Source organism: Nicrophorus vespilloides, unplaced genomic scaffold, assembly GCF_001412225.1.
Source record: "Nicrophorus vespilloides isolate i.1.1-1 unplaced genomic scaffold, Nicve_v1.0, whole genome shotgun sequence".
In the NCBI taxonomy this organism is placed as follows: Eukaryota; Metazoa; Arthropoda; class Insecta; order Coleoptera; family Silphidae; genus Nicrophorus; species Nicrophorus vespilloides.
In genome coordinates, this window is record NW_017097649.1 from 46,610 (window position 1) to 71,656 (window position 25,047).

The window sequence follows — 25,047 nt, forward strand, 5'->3', positions numbered from 1 at the left end:
TTATTATTTTTTTAAATAAATTTATTAGTTACAATCTGCAACAATCTGGCAAGGAGTAAGTAGTTTTGAAAATGTAACAAAATATAACAATCAGCGGAATATTTTCCCATTAGAAACCTTTCAAATTACATAATACAAATAAATATTAATTTTAACAATATAAAGAAAAAACTAAAAACTTTCTTCTAATTTTAGCCAGCAAGATCAGACAATCACTGGAAGAAAAAAGCTATTGCAGAGAAATATTTTTAGATATTACAAAAGCATTCGACAGTTTGGCACGTTTTTCAACATTAATTATGATTGAAAATTATTTTTTTATTAAAACAACTTTACAAAATGATTGATTGTGTAATGTCCGATCTGCAAAAGTTTCGATGCGTTGGTCTTGCACATTACTCTCACTCTTGGAACTCAATGATAATTTTCACTTGTTTGCCTTAATAAAATGCTGAATTCAGATTGCCTTTTTGAATTTGAACAAAAAAATGTAAATAAATTGACCTGTTGCTAGTGGGTTCAGTTAGTGACTATATAATCCCAACCAAATTAAACTGATAATAACGTACAAAAAATGTGAATTAAATTGCATCAATTTAAAAAGGTACAGAAGAAATTGTAAACAAGTGATAAAGTGTTCACGGATGCCAGGCAAGGATCGATAAACATTTTAAGCGAGAAGTTGATTTGATACTTGAACAGTAAATTAATGAAAAAACGTTGCTATTTGGTAGTGATAAACAGTGTTTGGTATATAAAAGTTTAGTATGAAGCGGCGACCGTCAGTCAAGCTCCAAACAGTGGGTAGTGAACACATCGCGGTCTTAACTAGAACCCAACCAAGTAAATACACTACTCATTCATTCGTTATTTGCCGCCAATGTTACGTTATTAAAGGCCTCACATATAAATTCATAGCGCGTCAGTCTAACGAACGCCTCCACACACAACATCGTAGCCATCTAACAAAGTAGTGATCCATTGTTTTCCTCCCCAGAGTAAACCTTAATCAGTGATGACAACAACATGAACTGAGGAAAAATCTTGCCGTTCCTGTTTATTTTCCTTTTTTTTCTTTCACGAGGAATTATTTATAAGTCGAGGGAAGAAGCAGAAGCTATGGCTACAAAGGAGGATAAAAATAAAACGGCAAACAGTCCCTTGAACTGTTGCCAAAGTAACGATTCGCTGACTTCCACTTCGACGGGAAACGATGATGTGAATATCTGTGAGGCAATGAACAATTTCGTGATATCCCCTAAACGCAAGCAGTCCACCAGCAACAACAACATTTTGATGCATAAAAAACTGAACAAGACCTTTCCGAAGCGTGATCCTGTCAATTTGAAATTTGACGATGTCACCTTTACAGCAACGTCTTGGAACTTCAACAAATCCCTACAAAGAGGTAAGCTACTCAAATACTTCTATATCTAGACTAGAATTTCAATATTTCGTATTTAGTTCAATAGAAGAACAAATAACCAGGACCTTGGTTAATATCACCGACATTGCAAAATAATATTTTATTTCTATTAATCAGCAATATTTAGCATAGATCTTTAATGTGAACCTTGAAAACGGTTACGCGATTCTATTCAGATCAATTTGCGACCCAAATTTCACAAGACGTGCATTAAAAAGTGCACCTTGAAAAGGTGATAGATATCTTTTGTTCAAAGTTTATTGCACATCCGTTCAGATAACAATTTTTAATAAGTCATCAAGTTTCTAATCACTGATGAAAATCAAGATCCTTTCTAGTAAAAAGAAGATGATTCAGGAATCTATTTGAATAAATTACGCAGAAAAGAAAGTTTTAATTCGAGATTTAAAAATAAATATATAAATAAAGATCCTTTGTTTAATGAGAATTTAATTATTTGCTATAAAGATGAAATGACAAAGTATCCAATTATTCAATAAATTGTTGGTTAAATATTGCAGACAATAAAATACTGATGGCAAATGAAGCTGTAATAACTAACGAACGTCATTTGACATTTAAAGTTGAGCATCTTCTTATATATACAAAATTGAACAAAACTCACTTTATTAATTTCTAAAATAAATTTTATTGTTGTTGATTCTTAATAAAATTTATTGAATTCTTTAAAAATGAATGCATTACTTGCTGTGATAAATTTATTTTTGTACATTTTAAACTGAGTTTGTTATTGTAGCCAGACCGTAACGAAATTAAGTAAACACAGTTTATTTATTTTTCTGAGATACACCGTGTTAGCTATTATATATCTAAGCTGTATTGCTTGCATGTAGTCGATGTTCTGATACACCTTTAAATATTATGCGTAACAATTTAGATTTTGCTCAAATACTAGATATGATAATCTAATCGAACTCGATGATAAAGACATTACAAATATACAAGTATAATTGTAAAGCACTGCGATATTTTATTATGAATTGTGTTTTTAATATGACAGAATTCAAGGTCATCAGTGTATGTCAATCTGGAGGTAATTTAAATGTAATTAGTATTGGAATCAATCCAAAAATTTGTTTAACAAAAAAAAGCAGTAGAATTGTTTTCTGGATGGTAGCGACGAACATGTTAACTACGTTCCCTCTTTTAATTCGTTCTCAATGCTGTTTTAATTTAACGCTGCACAATCCACAACAATTAGACGTGATATTTGCAGCAGCAGAAAAAACAGTTTTTACATTCTATAATCATTGAATCAGAGGTTTACATGCAAATTATATTCATAATTTCAATATCGAGGTTTCGAAGGTCAGTGTAAAAATAAAAAAAAATACTTAATGAAGAATTTTCTACATTTTCCACATCCTGAATGTCTTTATATCTAGCAGGAAACGTCTGTATTCGTTCGCGATTTTGTATTTTTTAGACAAGACAAAGCCTTGTCCCGTTAACTTTGAATGCGAATAGATGCTTTCCTTTTTTTTTTATACATTTCCATGCGAATAATCCGACTAATTGCAAAAGCAAAACTACGTTCCGCATTACATGGATGTAATTGTAATTTAATGCTCTGTTTTTTCTTCAGTTGATGGTCATTTGTTTGCATTTTTTTTTTGTCTGTGATAGATAACGAAATTTCTATGAAATTAAAATCGGTAGAGGCCATTTGATGTTATGAAATTGCACAAGGATCGCGTTTATAGTAATAAAACAAATATAGTACATACAATAATTTTGTTATTAACGCGTTTGACAAAATTGCAGTCTCATGTCGTGCGTTAATTCTTGCAATTTAATCCAGAATTACATAAAAGTGGACGTGATGCGCATTATGTATTAATTCGATGGAATAATTATTGAATAGCAGGAACGGAAAATCCGATATTGATTGTCTTGATCACATTACGACTTACCTAACTGAGTGAGTCACATTCAATGTCAAGGATTTTGCCCAAGAACGCTTCAACCGTAACCGCTTTTCGCAACTACATTCATCGGTTTCAATTATGTGCAGATTGGACGTTTGGTTCAACGACCAAATCTGACGATGTGAATCGAAGCATTCAAATTGACGGTGGAAAGCCAATGGCGAAATAGAGAAATACAATGTTTTGTTTTGCGGTTTCGCTAAATCTAAGTGTGAGTGGAAACCGATTTATTTTTTGCTTCTCTTATATTTTCACAAAATACAATTTCGTAAGTTGTTTGTTATTTAGAATTGAATAATATTGGTTTTGCTGATAATAAATTACATTATCATTATTACCTTAATCCATTGATAAAATATTACAATATTTAGGACAGCTTTTATAATTAAAATATGTGAATTCTAATTTGGAACAAATATATCGACAGATTGCGTATTCTAAAGTGATTTAAATATTATATTGTATTTTAAGTGAGTGTCAACCTTGGCACATACTATGTACTAAAAGTGTTTGAAGGTTTGTCTCCCTAAATATTATGTTCATATATAATCATAGTTAACAAATGAAGTAAATAAAGACAAAAATAATATGTAAATTTTAAATAACAGAAAACTTAATTTAGTAAACGTATTAATAATCTTTGTTGCATTTAGATATTTCTGTATATTTTTTAATTAAAACTAAGGCATTTGATTTTGAATTTTTGACATTGCACGTTAACTTGTCGAAGGTTTTCCTTTAATGTAGAAACCCAAAATTTCCTAACAGCACATGGTCGAAAAAAAACATATTTAAAACGAAATGAACACTTTTGTGTATCACGTAAATTGTGACCTCTGGCTATTTGCATAACAAAAACATGTTGCCGTTTCTTTGGCCTGCATTTCACCTCTACTAAAACACGATAAAACATCCTCTCGTTTTTGTTCTCTTTTGCAATTAATTAATTTCATTTTTTTAGTGTGATTGTGCAAATTCATTATATAAAAAAATTAAAGCTTATGATATATATTATTTTTAGAATATAATCAAAATGTATATAATCTGTGATTATTGGACTCTTATAAGTACTGATATAATCTTTTTTTATGATTTGTAACTGCACTTATGCAATGACATTTCTATACTTTAACATTAATTAATTGAAGGATTTTCGATAAAAAAACGTACCAAAACTTAAAATGTAATTAAATAAAATTTGCTAAATAACTTAAATAATGTTAGTTTTAGAATAAATTAATAGATAGATGTTATTGATTAAAATTCCATGTATAATTACTAGGTTACATAATATATTATTTTTTTATTTACGGTTTGAATCGACCTCAATGTATGTTGAAAGAAAATTTTTGATCATTGACATGTTATAAACGATTACAGAAATAACTACTAGATCAGTATCTTAACCCATTAATTTAGCCAAAATTCTTGAAATTGTGCAACTACCGTTGTTATTAATAATATTTGAAACCGAAGTTTTGCAACCTAAAGTGTTGTTTTTAATGATCCGAGCTAAATGATTTAATTAAAAAAATAATAAATTTTACATATATTTTTTGTCGCTTTGCTATTTTTATCTCATTTTATAGATTAAATTAGTTTTAACAGTATTTATTTAAATTTGATAAACTGGTTATTCTAATGACATATATTTAAATTATTATTAGCATATTGTTAGCAATCATAGTAGTTACTAAATACTGTTTTTTTTCTTAAATAATCATAATTAACAAAATAACAGATTTATAAAAATGTATTGAAAACTGCTACGTTTTGTTTTCGTTAACAAATATTGTATAAGGAAAATAAATGCAGTTATCATATGCAACAACATGTAGTTCGCATTTAAACTTATTAGTCATATTTTTTTATCTACAGCCACACATTTCATGCTCTCATATCTGCGATTAAACCATTAATTACAGCCATGTGCCGTCATTGAATCACTTTTAAAAGCACTTTTAAAAGCATTGGATTTATGTAAAATTATTAAACTGTAATTTTACTAAATAAATCATTTATTATAAATGTTTTTGACTCGTTATTATATGAAAGTTTCAAGTCCAAAATATTGTTTATAAACATGCATAATAATATACAAAAATGCAACATTAATGTGACTCACATCAAATCAACAATTCTTTGTCCACTTATTACATCTACGCTAATGAACTTAGTCATTGCTTCCAACAATGGGTCGATATTGATGATTGCGTTCGAAATGCAACACTTCTATTATATTCTGAATATTTGAAGCATCCTCCAAAATATTTAGGTTTTGATTTTCCATTGTATTAAACCAGTATTCATATTTTATACGAGAGTGCTTATGCATAAATAAATTGTTATTTAAAAAAAAAACGAAAAGTTAAATTGAACAATGATTCTTTCACATCATAGACATTTCAGCGTTATTATGCAAACGTAGTTTAAAGTGTTCTCGACTCATTATTTCCGCCTCACGTCGAAGATTTTTTTTCGATTGACGGCAGCAATTAGAGATGTAGTCGTGGCTAGAAATTAATGAGTCTTATGTAACTTCATTGTGCGAGTTTCAATTAAACGATGTTGCGTTTCAGAAAGTAAGCAAATTCTGCACGGCGTTTCTGGTGAATTCAAATCAGGAGAATTGACTGTCATCATGGGACCATCCGGAGCCGGAAAAAGTACACTTCTCAATGGATTAGCCGGTTACATGTAAGTATTCACTAGTAGTTGACGAAACGATTAACGTATGTGATGTGCATATATTTATAGAATATTTTGTTATTTATATCTAAAAACATCGAATAATTTTAGAATTTGCATGTATTTATCGATTTAAAATATTCCGTTGATAAAATATTAATATTTCCCAAGTATATTGCTTTTATTTTATTTGTCAAAGTGTACGTATTGGAAGCGAGGTGATCAATTTAAATTTGTTATAGAGTCATTCTAACAGGTTAACGACATTAAATAAAAGTCAACTGATCTTATAAATCGAGTTTATTACTTTTAATTATGATAATGAAAGATCAAATAATATACTTATTATTGACAACTTATCAATAGCCTTAATAATTATTTAAATATGACCGTACTATTTGAACCATAAAACTCATCTTTATGTAAAAAAATTGGCATATATTGTCTTATGTATTTCATATAAAAATTGTATTTAAAAAAAAGAAAAGATAATTGAAAGTAAATATAAGAAACTAATGTAAATGCAAAAACAGAATATTATTGAAAATCACGGAAGTCTAATTACCTAATCCTGAATTATTGAGCTGTTCGTGACACAAACACTTAGCAGCTTGTATACGTGTAACATAATAATACATTGTAAGTGTTACCAAGTCAGTACTTTCATCGATTAATTACAAAATGTCATAGCATCTATGTAACCTTCAGCAAAACGATGTTTCTTGAAGTAATCTTAAAGATGTTTTTACATGTTTGCACTACGTAATTTATCTGTGTACTTCTTAGAACCATACTGTGATAATAAATTATTTAATTTATTATCACAGTATGGTTCTATGTCAATTTGTTTTTACTTTGGAATAATTAGTTATACAATTCCATTTCAGTTCATTTTATTAATATTCGATAGATACGATGTTACTGATGATTGCTTCAAATATCAGTGATTTGTATCAATGTATTTTTTTTTTCTAATTACAAAGAGATGGTTATCCTATACACGTGCAATTTTGACTATAGTTATTACGGTGTTTTTGATGCATTTACCGGTATTTTCATTTACAGCACACGCGGTTTCCATGGGAACGTAATGTATAATGACGAGATTCGCGACGGAAGTCCGAGATTCAAGAAGCTGGTGGCATACATTCCGCAAGATGAGGAGTTGAGACTGTCTTTAACTGTGATCGAGAACATGATGCTCGCAGCCGATCTTAAATTAGGTTACAGCGTTAGCGCGGAGTACAAGCTGCAGCAGGTAAATATTATACAATTCCTCTGAACAAATGTGTGCGATGATTGCGCATTTTGCTTTCGACAGGTCGAAGAACTTCTAGAGATTTTGGGTCTCGAGAGGTGCCACAGCACGTTGACATCGCGCTTATCCGGTGGTCAACGGAAACGTCTTGCCATAGCGTTAGAATTGCTCAGCAATCCGCCTATACTGTTCCTGGATGAGCCAACAACGTAAGTATTATTGGTGTATTTCCTCATTACTTGATAACAGGTTTGTAGAGGAAACTAAATTCTAAAAGTGACCTTCCGTAATCATAATGCAAACATAAATAAACCTGACCCGAACAACGTATCTAATTAAATGTCACTTTTGTTTATTATAGTGCGTTATTTACGCAATATCTGCTATAAATGTAGTATTAGTTAATTACAATACATAACTTTTATTAAGACAACATAATTAATTTTATCGTTACAAATTAATAGCTCAAACATAATTAAGTAATCAATTTGATTATTTATAAACCAAGTACCATTTATTCAAGATTTAATGAAGTTAAGCAAGGCATATTATTGATAGCAATTGAGTGGATGATCAGAAACGTTTACCATTTTGGAACAAATAAAAAGACATCTAATAAAACTGATATGATATTCATTTAAATATATTGATAATATTCATTTAAGTAGTTTAATGCATGCAAAATACGTTTATTATATTTTTTACTTTGGCATTAATTACCAAAGTTTGGTATTGGTAAACAAATTTGTTTCTTCATTCATTCACATACGTATTTTTTTCATTCATTCATAGAGAAAATAAGTCAATAAGTTCGTTAACACTCAATAATACGAAACCTGTTTGTAAAATAACATTTTAAAATCATAATCATTTCAATAAATGGAATTTATATTGGTAAACATATTTTATTTAGTTGACCATATATTTAATAATAAAAAAACTAATAAACTAAAAATCAATTTTATAGTGATCATAAAACAAAGTTCATTGAAAGCATTGCTGTAAGTTTGATTTAATTTGCTCAACATTCTAATTTCAGTTATTATTACATAAACGTTCTTTTTTATCTGTATTTTCACGTTTCTTATCATTTTTGTTATATAATAATTGTGCCTAGATTCGCTCTATGTGCATTTCTTTTTTTATCTGTGCTTCCTGTATAATTTAGTTTCTATACATCAAATGTATGTCACAATTTGCTAGACGATCTTTTATTATCAACACGTAACAAACATTATTTTTAAAATAATTAAATATAGTAACATTTATTTAGAGACAAATTTTTGATTTATTTAATGTAATTAATATTTTTCGAAAAATGACATCAATTGCTTTTGAATAAATTATAATAAAAAACCGGTCCAAAGTGTGCTTAATATTGACATTGACCTCTATAAGATTGCATTCTAATTAATCTTTAATCTTTCCTAAAAGTACAGTTACATTGATTATAGATTATAGAGCGTAGCAAATTGAAAGTTTTCAAGAAAAGAGAAAATAAGCAACTAATAAATATTAATATATTATTTTTTTGTTATTTTTTGATAAGTTTGAAAAAAATAATAACCGATGACCCGTTGACCCAGGTCACCAGTTATAATTTTCTTAAATAAAAATTTTATCTAAATTGACTCTTTATTTAATGTTGTAATACTTTTATTTGCAGTGGTTTGGATAGTTTATCATGTAGTCAATGCATAGCATTATTAAAAAAACTGGCGCAAGAAGGAAGGACGGTCATTTGCACTATCCACCAACCTTCGGCTTTACTATTCGAAATGTTCGACCATTTGTATGTCCTCGCGGAAGGAAAACGTATCTACGATGGAACAATCAAACAACTCTTGCCACACTTATCCAAAGCTGGACTTCAATGCCCATCGTTCCACAACCCGGCAGATTTCTGTACGTTAAAAACACTATAACGTGTTCAACATTCTTAAAGTCTTTTGGAATTTCAGTAATGGAAGTTGCAATTGGTGAATACGGAACCGATGTTAAGATGTTAGTAAAATTAGCTAATGAAAATATACAACGTCCAGAAGTGAGAAACTTGAACGATAAAGGTAAATAGTTAATTTTTATCCTAAATCAAATTGGTAATTTATGTGTTTAATTGCAGAAAAAGAAATGTTGTCAAGTTCAAAATTGATGACACGGAGTATCGAGGAGATAGTGCATTATACTACACCGAAACCTGCGAACAGCCTTATGCAATTTTTACTTCTGTACAAGAGAAATCTGATGATAGCGAAAAGGCAATATGTAAGTAATACATACGTTCAAGGTCCGGTGAAATGCAATTTTTTTTCATTTAGTTGCATTGCAACCTTCAATTCTATTTGGCAATGTTTACTATCTATTAAATGATTTTCAATTCTGTCTGACTAGAGTGACACAAGTGATGTTTGTGCAATGTAATAGGGTTACCTTTAATATTTGCTAGAAATTCTCGACGTCAATGACATATTTTTGTATTTGAAATATGCGAAGATGTAGATATGCAGATGTAAATATTTACAATATTTTCAACAGCTACTGCATCTAAAACCATTGACATTTGCACAGAATTAATGTTTACTGATTAATATATGAATTTTTTAGATGGTTATGATGAATCGATTTATGTCCCATGTACTAATAGCCTTCTTGTTCGGATATTTATACAAAGACGTTGGTTTCAATGCTAATACGATATTAGCCAATTACGTATATTTGTATGGGTCTTTATTATTGGTTGTTTATACTGGTCAAATGTCTGTTACCATATCATGTAAGTTTGATTTTAATATTTTATTTAGTTAAGGTTATTTATTAAATTTCTTCTATTTTAGTTCCACTTGAGATGAAAGTGCTATGTCGAGAACATTTCAATCGGTGGTTCAAACTAACGCCATATCTGTTATCCATGTTATTAATAGAAATACCGTTCCAAGTAAGAATTTAAGAATATATCTAGAAGCCAAATATAAATTACATTTGAATTTATTTGCAGATTGCATGCACTTGGGTTTACGTTGCCATAACGTATTGGCTGACTGGACAACTTGTCGATGAAAGATTGTATTTCTTTATAATCTTTTGCACGCTAGGAACGCTGTGCGCGCAATCATGGGGATACTTCATTGGATCCACAACTCCAATATCCGTAAGCTTCAAACATAGATGGAAACGATAATATTTAACATTCGAACGTTATTTTTAGATTGCAGTATTCGTTGGGCCGGTCTTAGCGTGCTTATTCTCTGTATTCGGATTTTGTATTCGTTACGTAGATACACCAGTACTGTTTAGATGGCTCTACCATCTGAGTTATTTTCGAGCTGGTTTTCATGGACTCACTTATGCCATTTACGGTCTACCCAGAAAAGAGCTTTTTTGTCCAGATGAAGATCTCTACTGCCATTACCAAGATCCAACGAAATTCTTAAGAGAAATGGACGTTGTCGACATTAACCTGTGGACGAACATGTCTATAATTGTGTTGATCACATTCGTAATGCACGCTTCAACGTATGTCACCATTTGGATAAAATTGAATAAGCGTTAAATCTACATATGCAGTAACTTAATTTATTTTTTATTTTAATTATTGAGAGTATTGATTCAGTTATAATATTATATGTTTATAAGCCAGTAGGACTTCAACTACTTTATTGAAGATATTTTTTTTTTGTTGAAAATCTATTTTTTTACTTAACGTACCAAAGAAAATGTGTGTATATTATAGGAAGATATTTAATATCTAGTTTATAAAATATGTATTAATATTTCTATACAACTGATAAAGTTGTCTAATAAAACAAAATATAAATGTTAATATCAGTCTGCATTCTTTCGAATCCCACAATTATAAGTAATACATAATTCATATTAATCGAATTAATCAACAAAATATCCGGGGTTCAAAGTTCAAATAGATCATGTTTATTAACTTACTCATGATTTATATGGATTTTTCAAGAATTCGCGAGTGTTTACTGCGGCTGTGCAATGGTCATTATCTATTCATTATTTCCATTTGCGTATTTAAGCACGCAGTACGATTTATAGTTATACTTTCTTCTAAAACTGATTGATGTTTAATTTTTATACATTTCAGTTATCTTGTTGATAACAAAACATCATATTTTCTTTCAACTTCACTTCCATAATTATTCAGCAGTGGAATAATAAGTTTCCGAAATAAAAAAAAATTAACATGGTAAAGTAAATATGCTATTGCTACTTAGAAAATATACACATTTTGTTCTACCAATATTAAACCAGACAATATGATTTAGCTAAGCAGATTATATAGTACTAATGATGACTTAACCAACTATTAATTAATAATGTTATACTACAGTGGCATTCAAATAAACTTGTAGAAAATCGTGTTAAAAATTACATATTTATTTGATTTTAGAAACATAAATCTCTTCAATTGGAAGTTATACTTAAACTGTCATATAACAGATTAATGAAGTTATAACAATACAAAATATACAAGATAATTATTCCATTAGTAACATTAATTGCAGAGTAACATTAAGATATATGTATTCCCCGATTTAATAACTCCCGGACTTACGAACAAAATTCTAAAAGCTCTAACTTGTTACAAGGAGATATCAAAAAAATTAACGGTCCAAAGAAAAATTGAAAAATTCTTTAATAAAATATATTATTTTTTGGAAGATGTACTATCTGTTTTGTTGCATTTATTGCAATTATTGTGATATCTACATTGAAAAGTATTTGTAGGTAAGTATTTTGTATATTTTAATCTATTTTTTGAAATTTTTGCAAGTCAGTAATACGGAATTTAACATATATTAAAGTAAAAACCATGATAAAATGTGGTACATTATAAGTATATTTTGAAATAATTACAATTTCGTAAGTCGTATATATTTATAAATGTCTTCCAAATATTGTGTTCAAAATATTTTAAATACAAAAGCATTATTAGCAACGTCAAAGTAAGTCTGGTTGCATACGTTTCATACGCTTATTTAAATAATATACGTATATTTTCTTTCACATTAAAAATATATTAATTTGGAAATTCATTTATTCCACTATAACTATTAAAATTCCATTAGTAATTTTATTATATTAAGTTACGTGTAAAACAAGTAAATATTCTTCGATAATTAAGTTATTTAGTTATACAACAAAACTCCAATGTAGCAACAAAAGCATATAGAAAATTGTAGATGCTAAAGAATAATTCCAACAACTTAAGTTATATAAATTAAATGCATTTTTTACAAGTTGTATCATAGCTTAAGATTATAGTGTTCTAAAAAATAGATTCCAAAAGAATGTGTCAGATTCGTTGATAGTTAGGTCAATTTCAGGTCATCTTCTGAGTGGAGAAACCACGCAACTGGGAAATAATGTTCCAAGAAAGTAATATAACAATGTGTCATACATTAGTTACTAATCCTATTACAATGGAAATTTCTATTACTAAAGAATAATTTCAATACTTGTTCTTTACAGCTTTATAAACGTTTTCTAATAATATTATAAATATAAATTTGTTCTAAAATATACTAATAATTAAATCAAACAATGAAATTAATGGAAAATATTGGGCGCGAGTTTTGTAATATATTTCGATAAGATGATATCAAATTGTAAAAAAATTCAAATCTCTTCAATATAAAGTATATTATTTTTTAATATACAGTTATAATGAAATATACAATTGGTTTTTGCAATAACTTAATATCATATATATAAATAAAATGTCTAAATTTTCTGTTTTCGTTTTTTACAATTATTTATACACAAGTTGTTATAATGAAATGCTCCTCTCCCACGCTTATAAATTAAGTCCGACTTTTGAACCTTCCATTGCGACCTCAACAATTGATCTGATAATGAATTGTGTTTCTATGATTGGATTTTTTTTCTCACTGATAACTCGGTACACTGTTGCAAGTGAATGATTCACATACGAAATGTGAAAAATAAAAAAAAGTAGAAAGTCTCGTGGAGTCGCATGGATTTCATTCAAAAATATTTGTGTAATATTCGAACGAGCGTTTCGTGCAGCAGTAGTCTTCGTGGATTGGTTGATGCAGAAGCCACTGTGTAAATGGGAGAGATAATAGTACTTGAACAAAGCCATTGTGTTGCCTACTGCACGAAAAATGAAATCATGTTATCACATAGCGATTATCATTGAATTATCACAACACTGAAACAATGCGGTGAAATGAACTAAAGTGTCGTAGTCCACATCGCACGGAGTGTTTCTGTAAATTCTATTTAAAGTTTTTGGACGTATCTGGAGAAACAAAGTTTATTTTAAAGGTAACTTTTCATATACTTGTTTACAACCTTAGTAAAAATAATCACCAAATAATTATATAATAATTATGTATTTCTTAAGATATTCGTCTGAAAAATTTGTTAATATTACAAGAAAATACATTCTTCATTTCCATATAATCCAAAATCATCTTTCTCTATAAATTATGTACTCCCTTTTCATTGGACTTTGTCCCCATTTTTGCCTTTTGATACATATAAACACCAGTAAGAATAATAGTTTTTTTTTGAATATCTTATATATCATATGTAAATATTTTATTAATATATGTATAAAAAAATTACTCTAATTACGATAATTATTAACTCATTTATAATGATGTATGTTATTTGTTCTGTGACGTACTTTTTTTTATGTAAATTAGAACTTGTTTAGTTTTTAATTAATTTAATATGCAATAATACGTAAATCAATGATTCAAAGTTCTGTTTTAATTTTTAGAATTCAGACTGAAAAATATATTTATCTATTGAATACGAATATTAGCGAAATCGTAATTTTCCACATATTTATAAATCACAAATCACATTCAAAAATACACATAATATGTGTACACATGTTTTAAAAATGATATAACAGGCGCACAATGCGCGACTTCTCTTCTCATAGTCCGTCGTTATAACTTAACTTATTCATTCATCAGAAATTTTATAAAAATATCTTGGATTTCATAGCAATTATATAAAAAAAATAGAAGAACTTCTATATTAGTTTCAAAGTTAAGTGAATTTGAATCTTAATTTTCATTTTATTTAATTATTCAATTATATGCAATAAATTTACTTGATTTTAATGATATGCATATTTCATTTAATTACTTAATTTAGTACAATTTATCAACGTAAATTAAAACCTCATTTATAGGAAAAATATATATAATTAGCACATGTTGAAACTGAATAATATTTACTTCAAGAAATCAAAACTTGTTTAATGTATAATTATTTTTTTTAAAAAGTTGAATAATTGATTTACAATTTTTTCATCTATTTTATAACAGTCAAATAATTATGTTAATTATTAAGAATAAATAAAAAAAAATACGTTTTTTGCCAATGATATTATTTTACTTGATTTAATATTATGAAATAAACTTACTTACATCACCTAAGAAAATTATATTACATGATATCAAGTAATACAGATTAATTTTATATTTTCCAAGGAATAATTTTCTTTGATAAATTGAAAATTTAAAAAAACTTTAATTGAATAAATCAAGGACAAACGGCTACATTTGTTAACGAAAACAACAAACAATGTAGAATTCATTAATTGCAATTTCAAAATAACTGAATTTTGTTGTATCCATTTCAAATTTTCTTTTCCTGTTGTTTAATTTGTATAAATAGTACTTTTTATAATTATATTAAAAAAAAAATAAAAAATATCAAGTATATTTTTGTTTATTTGATGAGTTTTGTTTTTCATGATGATTAAACTTAAATATTAAGTATGAGCGTCAGAAAAACAATTATGATAATTATATGCATTTATAGTATGAAGAAGATATGCTATTTATAAAATAAATATTATTATTACTTAAAAATCTGAATTATATAATATGGTAATGGTAGACAACCATTAATTTTTTTTTGGTACATGAATAAAATTCACAAAAAACACACACATACAAAGTCAGGATCATTTCTCTTAATTGTGGTGTTGAAAACAAAAAAGTAATATCACATACAGCAATACAAAAGTGTAAGAAACAAAGTTTGGAGACCGGTACGCGTCGGTCGCTAATTCTTGACTGGTGTCATTTAGTAGAGACTGCTTGTTGTAACCAAAGTATTTGAGTTTTATTGAGGATATGTTTATAATAATGTTATGCCTTCACATTTTAATAATTACATATGCAATTATTTTGTTGTTTCAGGAAATTGCGGAAAATTGGAGCAAAACTTGGTTTGAAGTTGGATGATGTAGTGCGTGCGAGAGACAATATTAAAAACGGCGGCAAGTAGGGGAGTTTCAAATACGGAGCGCTCGACTAGGATTCTCAGTAGTCGCAGAGAGCGCGGACAGTGAACGTTGTATCCATCCAAAACATGGATGCGGGCTCCTCGTCTAAGGCGGCTGTGCCGCGCATCAAAAATTTGGCAAAAAGGCCAGACTCTCTAAAACTCGAACTTCTTACAATTCACGAGGATTCAGTGAGGAAAAGTTTCACACCCGCACAGAATGACAACGATGTGCACATTGGATTCAGGAATTTGACGTACTCTGTACGAGAAGGACTATTCAAAAACCGTAAGGACATGCCAAAATGAAAATATACGAAATTCAAATCGAATGTCAACTTGACATTCAAATTGTCATTCACTCACTTAAACATTTATTTGAAATTTAGAATTATCAATAGAAATCTATAAATATATTATTAATTTAAGAACACCTTAAGCATATTACTTGAACTTTACAAGTAAATTAAACTCAAGTTTAAATTTGAATCGTCGATGTTCGCGCTTACATTTTCCAATATATTTATTGCTTTCTAATATCAAATTAACTTCTTAGTCATATGTTAAAAAACCATGTTGATGTCTACTTTACTCTATACTATAGTTGACTATAAATTATGAATAAGAAGGTAATACATATATTTCAGCGAAACAATTTATAATTTATAAAAACTTTGCATGAAATGTTAATCATATTGTATTTATTAATATCCATTATTAATAAACAAAGGACACTTTATGAGTATTTTAAAAATATTTACAATATTAAAATACATGAAATCAACAATTTAATACCTTATCATATAATTTATATTTATTACAAAAACTGATTGAAATGAGATTGTAAACATAAATAAATTTATTTTTCTTGTTAAATTCCATAAAAAATCTCTTGCATTGATATAATATGATATGGCAAGAGCTTCGAAATAATTTATTATTTTAAACAAAAGATATAAATTCTTTATATTATCCTTTATATAATTTGGAATAGTTCATTTATTTTCAGTTTATATCTGAGGTTTCTTGTAAGTTTTAATCATAAATAAAATTTGATTGCGATTTATTTTTTGGTTCGAGGAGGAAATAAAATGATCAAAGTACACAAGTGCTTGGTACTTTAAGATGTACAGAACAATGATTATCTAGATGACATTAATACCAATTAAAAAAATATATAATCAGTGAAGGCCTATAAATAACAGTAACCTCTTTAATAAAGATAAAGCCAATAGTTCCCATTGATGTGTGCATAAATACGTTTTGTTTTTCTCTACAGAAATCTGAGGATAATTTTGCTTTTAGTAGGATCAGTGTAAATATACAATTATCGATGGTTTGTTTGATGTGCAGAAGCAGAGTTTAAAGTCCTCAAATATTGACCATGGCTTACGTGATTTTCGTATTATCTGTTTTTTTGAGTCAATCTGTTTCTAGACAGGACATTATCGCAGATCGAAATGACTCTAATCTCGTGTCATCTACACAATACGCAAATTCTTATCAACTTGCCCGCACCTGGTCACAGACCTTATCAGAGAAATAATCCCATTGATTTAGAAAATATCAAGTTCAAAATTAGCATTGAACAAAAGCAAATAACTATATAGATGTTATCTATTAGAAATAAATAATAAATATTGAACCAAAATCTAGTATTTAATCACTTCATATAATCAGTTACAGCACATACACACATTAGTAGTGAAACTTTAAATTTTTTGCTGTTGGACTTGAATTCCATCCTCAGAAGCAGTAAACAGAATCAGCTGTTCGCTTTCATCTCTTTGTCCTCGACGATAAAATTTATCTGCTCTTCGTTGAGTAAACCGAGCCACACGTGTTGTTGAACCAAACAAAGACCATGCGTCATGCCAACATTCAGCATTGAACTTCATTCCAGAGTTTCACGCAGGTCCAGAAGAAACCAAAACCGGTCCAAGCTTATAATAATAATAATCCAATTACGCTTGGCCATCGAATACTAGAAACGTCGGAGTTTCATCTCTCATTTTTTTGTACGAACAATTACGAAACATATTTATTATAAATCTTGGTGAAAACAAGTTGAGTTGAGTAATCGAATTTTAAATAATGCAGCAATGCTCTCTGTATATCATGTTTCAGATTTTTTTTTGTTCACTTGTTATTAAATAATTGAGGTTCTTATTATGGGTAAATCAGTCGCACCAAGCCTCTTCTTAACCTAGTTAGAAATACCATTCATGAAACTTTATTTATTGCCTGGATAGAGCGGAACATGCTAATTTTTTCAGTAGGCTTTATGTAGGATAAAGACTTTTTATTTCAATCACGAGCGGCGGCCGAAGGAGTAAATTGCTGTTTCACAAAGCTTTTCATGAAACGTTTCTCCTATTAAACAATTCATATATTTCCTAATACTTCAACGTCCACTGCTTTTAATCAAATAACTTCAGTACATTTATATTTAGTATACAATAAAGTTACACAGAATGTAGTCAATATTTGATAATTTCATAATATTACATAGATAACCAATACAAAAAGAGATAATACAATAGTTAACTATTATTATTATAATTATTAATCATTGATTTCAAACCTCATATTTTGTTGCCATGTAAAAGTTATCTTTATCTCAATATCATTTAATCCTATATAATAGAATACCTGTACATTAAAAATATATAAAACTATTATATAAAAATTTTGAAATACTTCAATGAATATATATCATAGTAAAACGTAAAATATGATAATAAAGGTAAATTAGAATAGAAAACTCGGAATCCCAATAAAGTGATTTGCAATCAGTAAACTAGAAACAAGTTTTTTGTGATTATGCACGAAATGAAATATCCACTAGGCTTTAGATCATTGAACTATCAATTGAGACAATCATTTGGAAGTAATTATTATTAAATGTATGGTCTGAGTCGTCATCAATTGAGTAGACGAAAACTGTGGGTTTTAAAAAGAGCCGAACTCCATTCGCAGTTTTCTGCATCAAGATACACACTCGTCTACAAATTCAATCAACAAACATGTCCTTAACCCGGCGGCAACTGCTATTGAATGCACACTGAATTCAAATTCCTTTATGTGCTTTAAATGCTAGTAGAGGTTTTGAAATCCTTTCTTTCTATTTAAGTTGATATACTCAAGCCGCTCGTCATAATACAAGTTGGCATTGAATTTTAATTTATTTTCCTCAATTAATCTATGTCCTTTGCTTCCTATCGTCTATACGAGTGTATTCATTAAATAAGCGATTCATTGTATATATTGCGTTTAAATTGAAACCAATGCTACGTAACAAATCATTGTTTTAAATACATACACATTTCTAGTTAATTATCACTTATATTAAACTTTCTTAGCTTTGTGAGTAATTGAAATATAAATTGATATAAAGGCAAGTAATATTTGTTTATATAAATTGTGTGTGTGATGTGTAAGGATTGATGATGGTGCGACGACCTACATACACAAGAAAGACAATAATTTAAGGTCAAATGTTAACAGCTTTAATGGTCATAATTGCCGGCCACAGATATATTGCAATCATAATATAATTTAAATTACACGCAGGCTTACATTTATTAAAACACATTAATATCGATTAGTTTCAACTAATCTAACAATTGTACATCAATTACCGCTTAAGCCGTTAAATTACAACTTCCATATCTCATTGTTTCCATCAAGTATCTTCTACTTCCTTAAGTGAATTAATACTGAAAAAAAAGCCAAGTAAGCTGTTTATTTAATCTGTACTGTATAAGACTATAATTGCAAATCACTAAAGGTTATAATTAAACAGGAAACATATAAATAGAATCAACATACAATAATTTAAAAGTATTACGCTTATATTCATAGTAATGTTAAATTAATCTACATAAATCTACGCAAAATGTGTTTAAACCATTAAAAAATCTAATGAAAATTTGCAATAAACACGATTCAATTAATAAAAAAAAAAAACAAATAATAGAAACTTCTAATAATTTCCGGGAATTAAGTTAATGTTAAAAGATCATGGAATTTCTGCAACGCCAGCTGCGAAATTCAATAAAGTTATTGTAAATCTTTCCTGAATGCGTTTGTATTTTACTTTCAACTGCGAGAAAGTTCGTGATGCATTTCACATTAATCAGTTTCATAACAATAACAAAAACTAGTTTCAATCCATTACATTGTGCGAAGTAAATGTAATATCAAATACAATATTACAATTTATATGCGATCTACTAAAAAAACTATTATTTATAATTTAATTTGTATTTATTTAATGTTTTCAAATTTTGTAGTTGTAGATTTGTAATTAAGATTAATTTTCTAATACTATTCAAAACATGTTTTTTTCTAATTGGATGAATATTGTTTCAGGAAGAAGAAAATTAATTAATGAAATCAATGGAGATTTTTATGCCGGAGAATTAACTGCCATAATGGGTCCATCGGGCTCTGGGAAATCAACACTTATGAACATACTTGCTGGATATACGTAAGTGTAAACTAATATTTCAATGTGTATACATTTTAGCTAAGAAAAAATAGTTTTTTTTTTCAATATTTCTAGACGCAGAATAATAAGCAATTAAATTACAATTAGACATTAGACATTGACCATCGTTTTCATCATGTTTATGAATTCAATTACATTGATTCATAATTTTATTCATGGACAATAAACGTAAATGTTTGAATTAAAAAAGAATATAATTTTTGTTTTTCTAATGAAATGACTGCAATTTTGATTGCATCTAATTATTAACTTAGAAAATGAACAATAAACATGATTTGTTTTGAACTATTTGATTGACACATTTTTAATTGTTTATTTTATCATTCGTTCTGAGAAATATCAATTAACATATTAACAAAGGTGCGTTGGTGTAGTCTGTCGGTGCATGCAAACTTCCTATGCTATTGATTACATTCAAGTACACTTGCACCGAGAATGGCGAGTGCACGCGCACCCGAAGCCAGGTCAAACCACTTCCACTGCATCGGCAGCCGCTAAAACTGGCTTTGCTAATACATTTCATTCCATCTCTCTCTATCTCTCTTTCTCGTAATAAGTACAGCGAATGTTTGTTTTGCATTCTAATTTCATAATAATTTCTTTAATATTCCAGAACGAACGGCGTAGATGGAACGCTCTTAGTCAACGAGGAATTGAGAGAAGAAAATAGCTTTAGGAAAAACTCCTGTTACATAATGCAAGATGATAATCTACAACCACTATTGACTGTGATGGAGGCCATGCTGGTGGCAGCCAATCTTAAACTTAATCCAGAAATTTCACCCAAAGATAAGCAGAAGCGAACGAAGGAAATTCTAGAGGCGATGGGTCTGTGGGAGAGCAGGAAAGTGAGAACGTCCTCGTTATCTGGAGGGCAGAGGAAAAGACTTGCCATAGCTTTAGAATTACTTAAAAACCCTCAGGTCATGTTCTTCGATGAACCAACTAGGTACATACACTCCTTCTTCTTCACTTCTCGACCTCATTTTATATGTTAACCTTTTTGCAGTGGCTTAGACAGTTCGACGACGAAACAATGCATAATGCTTTTGAAGCAATTGGCGCAAGAAGGAAAAACTGTCGTTTGTACAATTCATCAGCCGAGTGCGACGGTTTTCGAAATGTTCGATCATCTTTACGCAATTGCCGATGGAAGCTGCATATACCAAGGATCCATCAAAGGTTTAATACCGTATTTAGATCAATCCGGATTACATTGTCCCTCATACCACAACCCAGCTGATTATTGCAAGTTAAATCTTTTTTTAAAACTTAATATGTTAATAAAACTAATTTTCTCGTTCATGAACCAACAGTACTTGAAGTTGCAACTGGGGAGTACGGATGTCACGTTGAACATCTGATGGGTAAATCCCAGAACGGACTTTGTAACGATTGGAGGAAGTCCCAAAGGGATACCCTGCAAATTCAATCAATAGAACATATAGGTATAAAATTAATTAATTAATTACTTTGCATTTAGAAAATACCACTTATTTCTTTCTGTTCAGATAAGATGATGAAAAATGGACTTTTGACACCGGTGAAAGCGCCGCCAGTAACATTCCCAATGCTCACCATGGTTAAGGAACGCAAGAGCACGACGTGCTTCGATTCCAATTATGAAACATCTTTCATTTACCAACTTTTCGTATTACTTAAGAGGACGTTTCTTATTCTAAGTCGAGATAGGACATTGACATATTCCCGCATATCTACTCATGCAGCTGTAGCGTTGTTTATAGGAATACTTTATTACGGCATCGGCGAAGATGCCTTCAACGTCTTGAACAACTTCAATTACATGTTCTTCTCAGTCATGTTCTTAATGTTAACAGCTTTTAACTGTGTCACAACAACATGTAAGTTATACAACTATCACCTAATTTCTTTATATTATCATTATTTTTCTCTTAGTCCCTTCAGAAATGCCTATCATCATTAGAGAACATTTCAACCGATGGTATTCTTTGAAGGCTTATTATTTAGCGATAACATTAGCCGATATACCAATTCAGGTAAATTATTTTGCAATGTATTATTAAATTCATTAGAAAGACGGATAATTATGGAAAATATACTCACGCAAAGTTCGGAAATAGTTTAATTAAAATTAGAAGTACTAAAAGAAGTAAAAATGTGCAGCGGAAAGCAGATGAAAGAAAGGTGTGAGATATCTAAAAATAGCATAAGAACTTTTTTTGGTTATTCTACGAAAACAACCCCAGTGTTCCAAAGTATAATTAAGTTAAATTTATATTTATAAAGATGATTTCAATACTATACATGTAACCTAAATAAAATAATTCCATTTAAAACAAAACGAAGATTAGAATTATCATACAATTGAATCATCAAGTAACACCACAATTCTGTTGCACGAGATTTTAGTACATGTTTCATATTACGCACTATTTACAATATTTAAATATATATATAAAAACAGATAGCAAATATCAAACAATAAGAAATGGTATATAATTATTAATTCAGTGATATGTATTTTTAAACTCGTGTTTATTCTGTTTCAGATGATATCAACATTTATTTACGTTTTAATAACTTATTATATGACGTCACAACCAGTGGAAACTTTTAGGATGTTACTATTTCTAGTCATGTGTGTATTAGTTTCCTTAGTTTCCCAAAGTTTTGGTTTATTTATTGGAGCATGTATGGATGTTAAGGTAAGAAAATATTTTTTAAGAGTCAGTATTTTTATGAATTTGGACATATTAATAGTAATTATCTAATGGAAACTATGAATGTTCCAAATTTATATTCAAACATAATTTACATGGGATATAAATAACAATTATAACTGAAAGACGAGATACAAATTACTCTTGCACATGTGATTCCTATGTTTATCGCGTGCTTAATAAGTTGCCTATATTAATTCCTTACCTTTTTAATTCTTTTATATTTAAAAATTAAACAAAATTCAAATTAATATCTTCACTAATAATAACATAATTTAAAATATTCTTATTTATTATAAATTAATATACTTTGTATTTTAAATTATGAAGAGTTTATTTTTAATTATTAATGAAATTAATTTTGAAATAATCGAAAATTATAAAATTATTTTGTTTTCAGAATGGTGTGATCTTTGGTCCATTCTGCTTTCTTCCATTCACAATATTTTCTGGATTCTTCGTCCAATTGAACAATGCTCATCCGTACATGCAATGGGTATTCCACATATCGTTCTTAAAATACGGATTCGAAGGACTCGTGTTATCGGTGTTCGGTTACGATCGTGGCAAAATACCTTGCAACGCCGATTACTGCCACTTCGTGTACCCAGAGAAGTTCCTAGACGAGATGGACATGGAGAATGCGGTGTACTCACATTCAGTATACTTTTTAATAGGCTTAGTAATTTTCCTGAGAATTTTGGCCTTCCTTGCACTGTTTGTTCAAATTAGAAGGAAGAGGTGATAAAACGATAACGCCTAAATACCATTAAGACAATATATTTTTCTTAGTATTAATCAAATATTATCGCGGGAAATTAGTACGGATACCATATTTTATATTTGATAAAGAAACACGTGTTCATTGCAAATTATCATCTGCTCAAAACGTAAAGAATTGTGTAACATATCTTAGTGATTAAGACTGTGTCCATTAGACATTAAGAGAAAAATAAAGCATATGTGATTTTATTGAATCAAGACAACATTGTATGCATATATAATATATATTTTACATTAAACATAATATTATTAAGATTTTTATAGTATATTTATATGTACGTCTATAAATGATATGTAGAGGATATAAAGAGGATACGATGGTTACGGGGAGTGTTTTATTTGATCCTAATTAAAATTCTGGAATTTGTATCGAACGCAATCTGAATTTGTCACTGATGATTAATGTGATTTGAATTAACAACAAAATCCCACGCTTCGATGCTACCGTCCAAAGCCCAAGATCGGATTATTTTTCATAGAAAATTACTTAACTATGATACGATTTTTGTTTTGTTGAAATGATTATGTACGATCTGAATCATTCGGAATCGCTCTGCGCGAGTGCGCGACGTGCAAACCGGAAGACCGTAATAATTTTCAATTAAAAAAATCAATTGAAGCGACCTTAGCACACATGCACAATCCAACTACATCCGATGGTTACGGTGAATTTGCACTGTCCGTATTTTAAAACGCAAATACTGCAGATGTTTTATTTATACAGCGATGCCAAAGGAGTAGCAAATTTGAATAACGCGTTACGCCCTCACAGCTACATACTCATCAGCTTTATTGCAATTATATTATAAATCAACTTAATGATTAGTTAAGAAAATAACTTATTTATTCAAATAGAAAAAATGAACATGAAATAAGCGAATAAAAATTTCATGATTTCCATATGTTGTTACATGCGTTTTTCCAATTGTCACGACTAACAATAACTTTCTTTATTGCAGATATTACACAATACATAATAAAATACGTAATTACAAAAACATATTAAAGATTGTATTATCTAATTTATTATATAATTGATAATAATATTCATTTAACCAAATTATACACACATAATAAAAATTTCATTCGAATTTCAAAATACACAGATAACAAATAAATACATTGTTTAAGCTAATTTGTTATTTATTAATTAATGATTAATTAATTAATTTCAATTATACACGTATATCAGAATTATATTTGGAAATTTTATTAATACTTGTTTTTTTTTATTATATCTCTTACAAAGTTTGAACTCCAATTATGGATAAAGGAGTCATCATTCTTTCCACTTATTGTTGTTTTCAGTTTGGGATCATGTCTTTTATGGTTTGCAACCATTTTTAACGTTATCTTACATATCTATTTTAGTACATTTCTACAAGAATAATCCCTCATTAAAATCAGATCTCTTTAAAAACATATTCCTTATG

At 28.9% G+C, this 25,047-nt stretch overlaps 1 protein-coding gene across 1 annotated transcript; it reads left to right on the forward strand.

Annotated features, from left to right (window-relative positions):
- Nucleotides 1–745: 745 nt before the first annotated feature.
- Nucleotides 746–23,824, forward strand: LOC108560630 (ABC transporter G family member 2-like). Its single transcript, XM_017918262.1, has 20 exons — nucleotides 746–1,408; nucleotides 5,955–6,072; nucleotides 7,129–7,321; nucleotides 7,385–7,530; nucleotides 8,988–9,226; nucleotides 9,283–9,387; nucleotides 9,444–9,586; nucleotides 9,926–10,094; nucleotides 10,156–10,256; nucleotides 10,317–10,469; nucleotides 10,527–10,868; nucleotides 15,662–15,905; nucleotides 19,991–20,108; nucleotides 20,743–21,078; nucleotides 21,139–21,377; nucleotides 21,446–21,577; nucleotides 21,641–21,991; nucleotides 22,047–22,147; nucleotides 22,661–22,816; nucleotides 23,232–23,824. Exons 1-20 carry the CDS (start codon nucleotides 1,120–1,122, stop codon nucleotides 23,574–23,576), a joined length of 4,020 nt encoding a protein of 1,339 aa, XP_017773751.1. The 5' UTR covers nucleotides 746–1,119; the 3' UTR covers nucleotides 23,577–23,824.
- The last annotated feature ends 1,223 nt before the right edge of the window (nucleotides 23,825–25,047 follow it).

Bases quoted from the DNA above. Each gene is read 5' to 3' on its own strand.
- LOC108560630 (XM_017918262.1), top strand. From the start codon at position 1,120: ATGGCTACAAAGGAGGATAAAAATAAAACGGCAAACAGTCCCTTGAAC. The intron at 1,409-5,954 runs GTAAGCTACTCA...GTTGCGTTTCAG, and splicing joins CAACAAATCCCTACAAAGAG to AAAGTAAGCAAATTCTGCAC. The intron at 7,531-8,987 runs GTAAGTATTATT...TTTTATTTGCAG, and splicing joins TTCCTGGATGAGCCAACAAC to TGGTTTGGATAGTTTATCAT.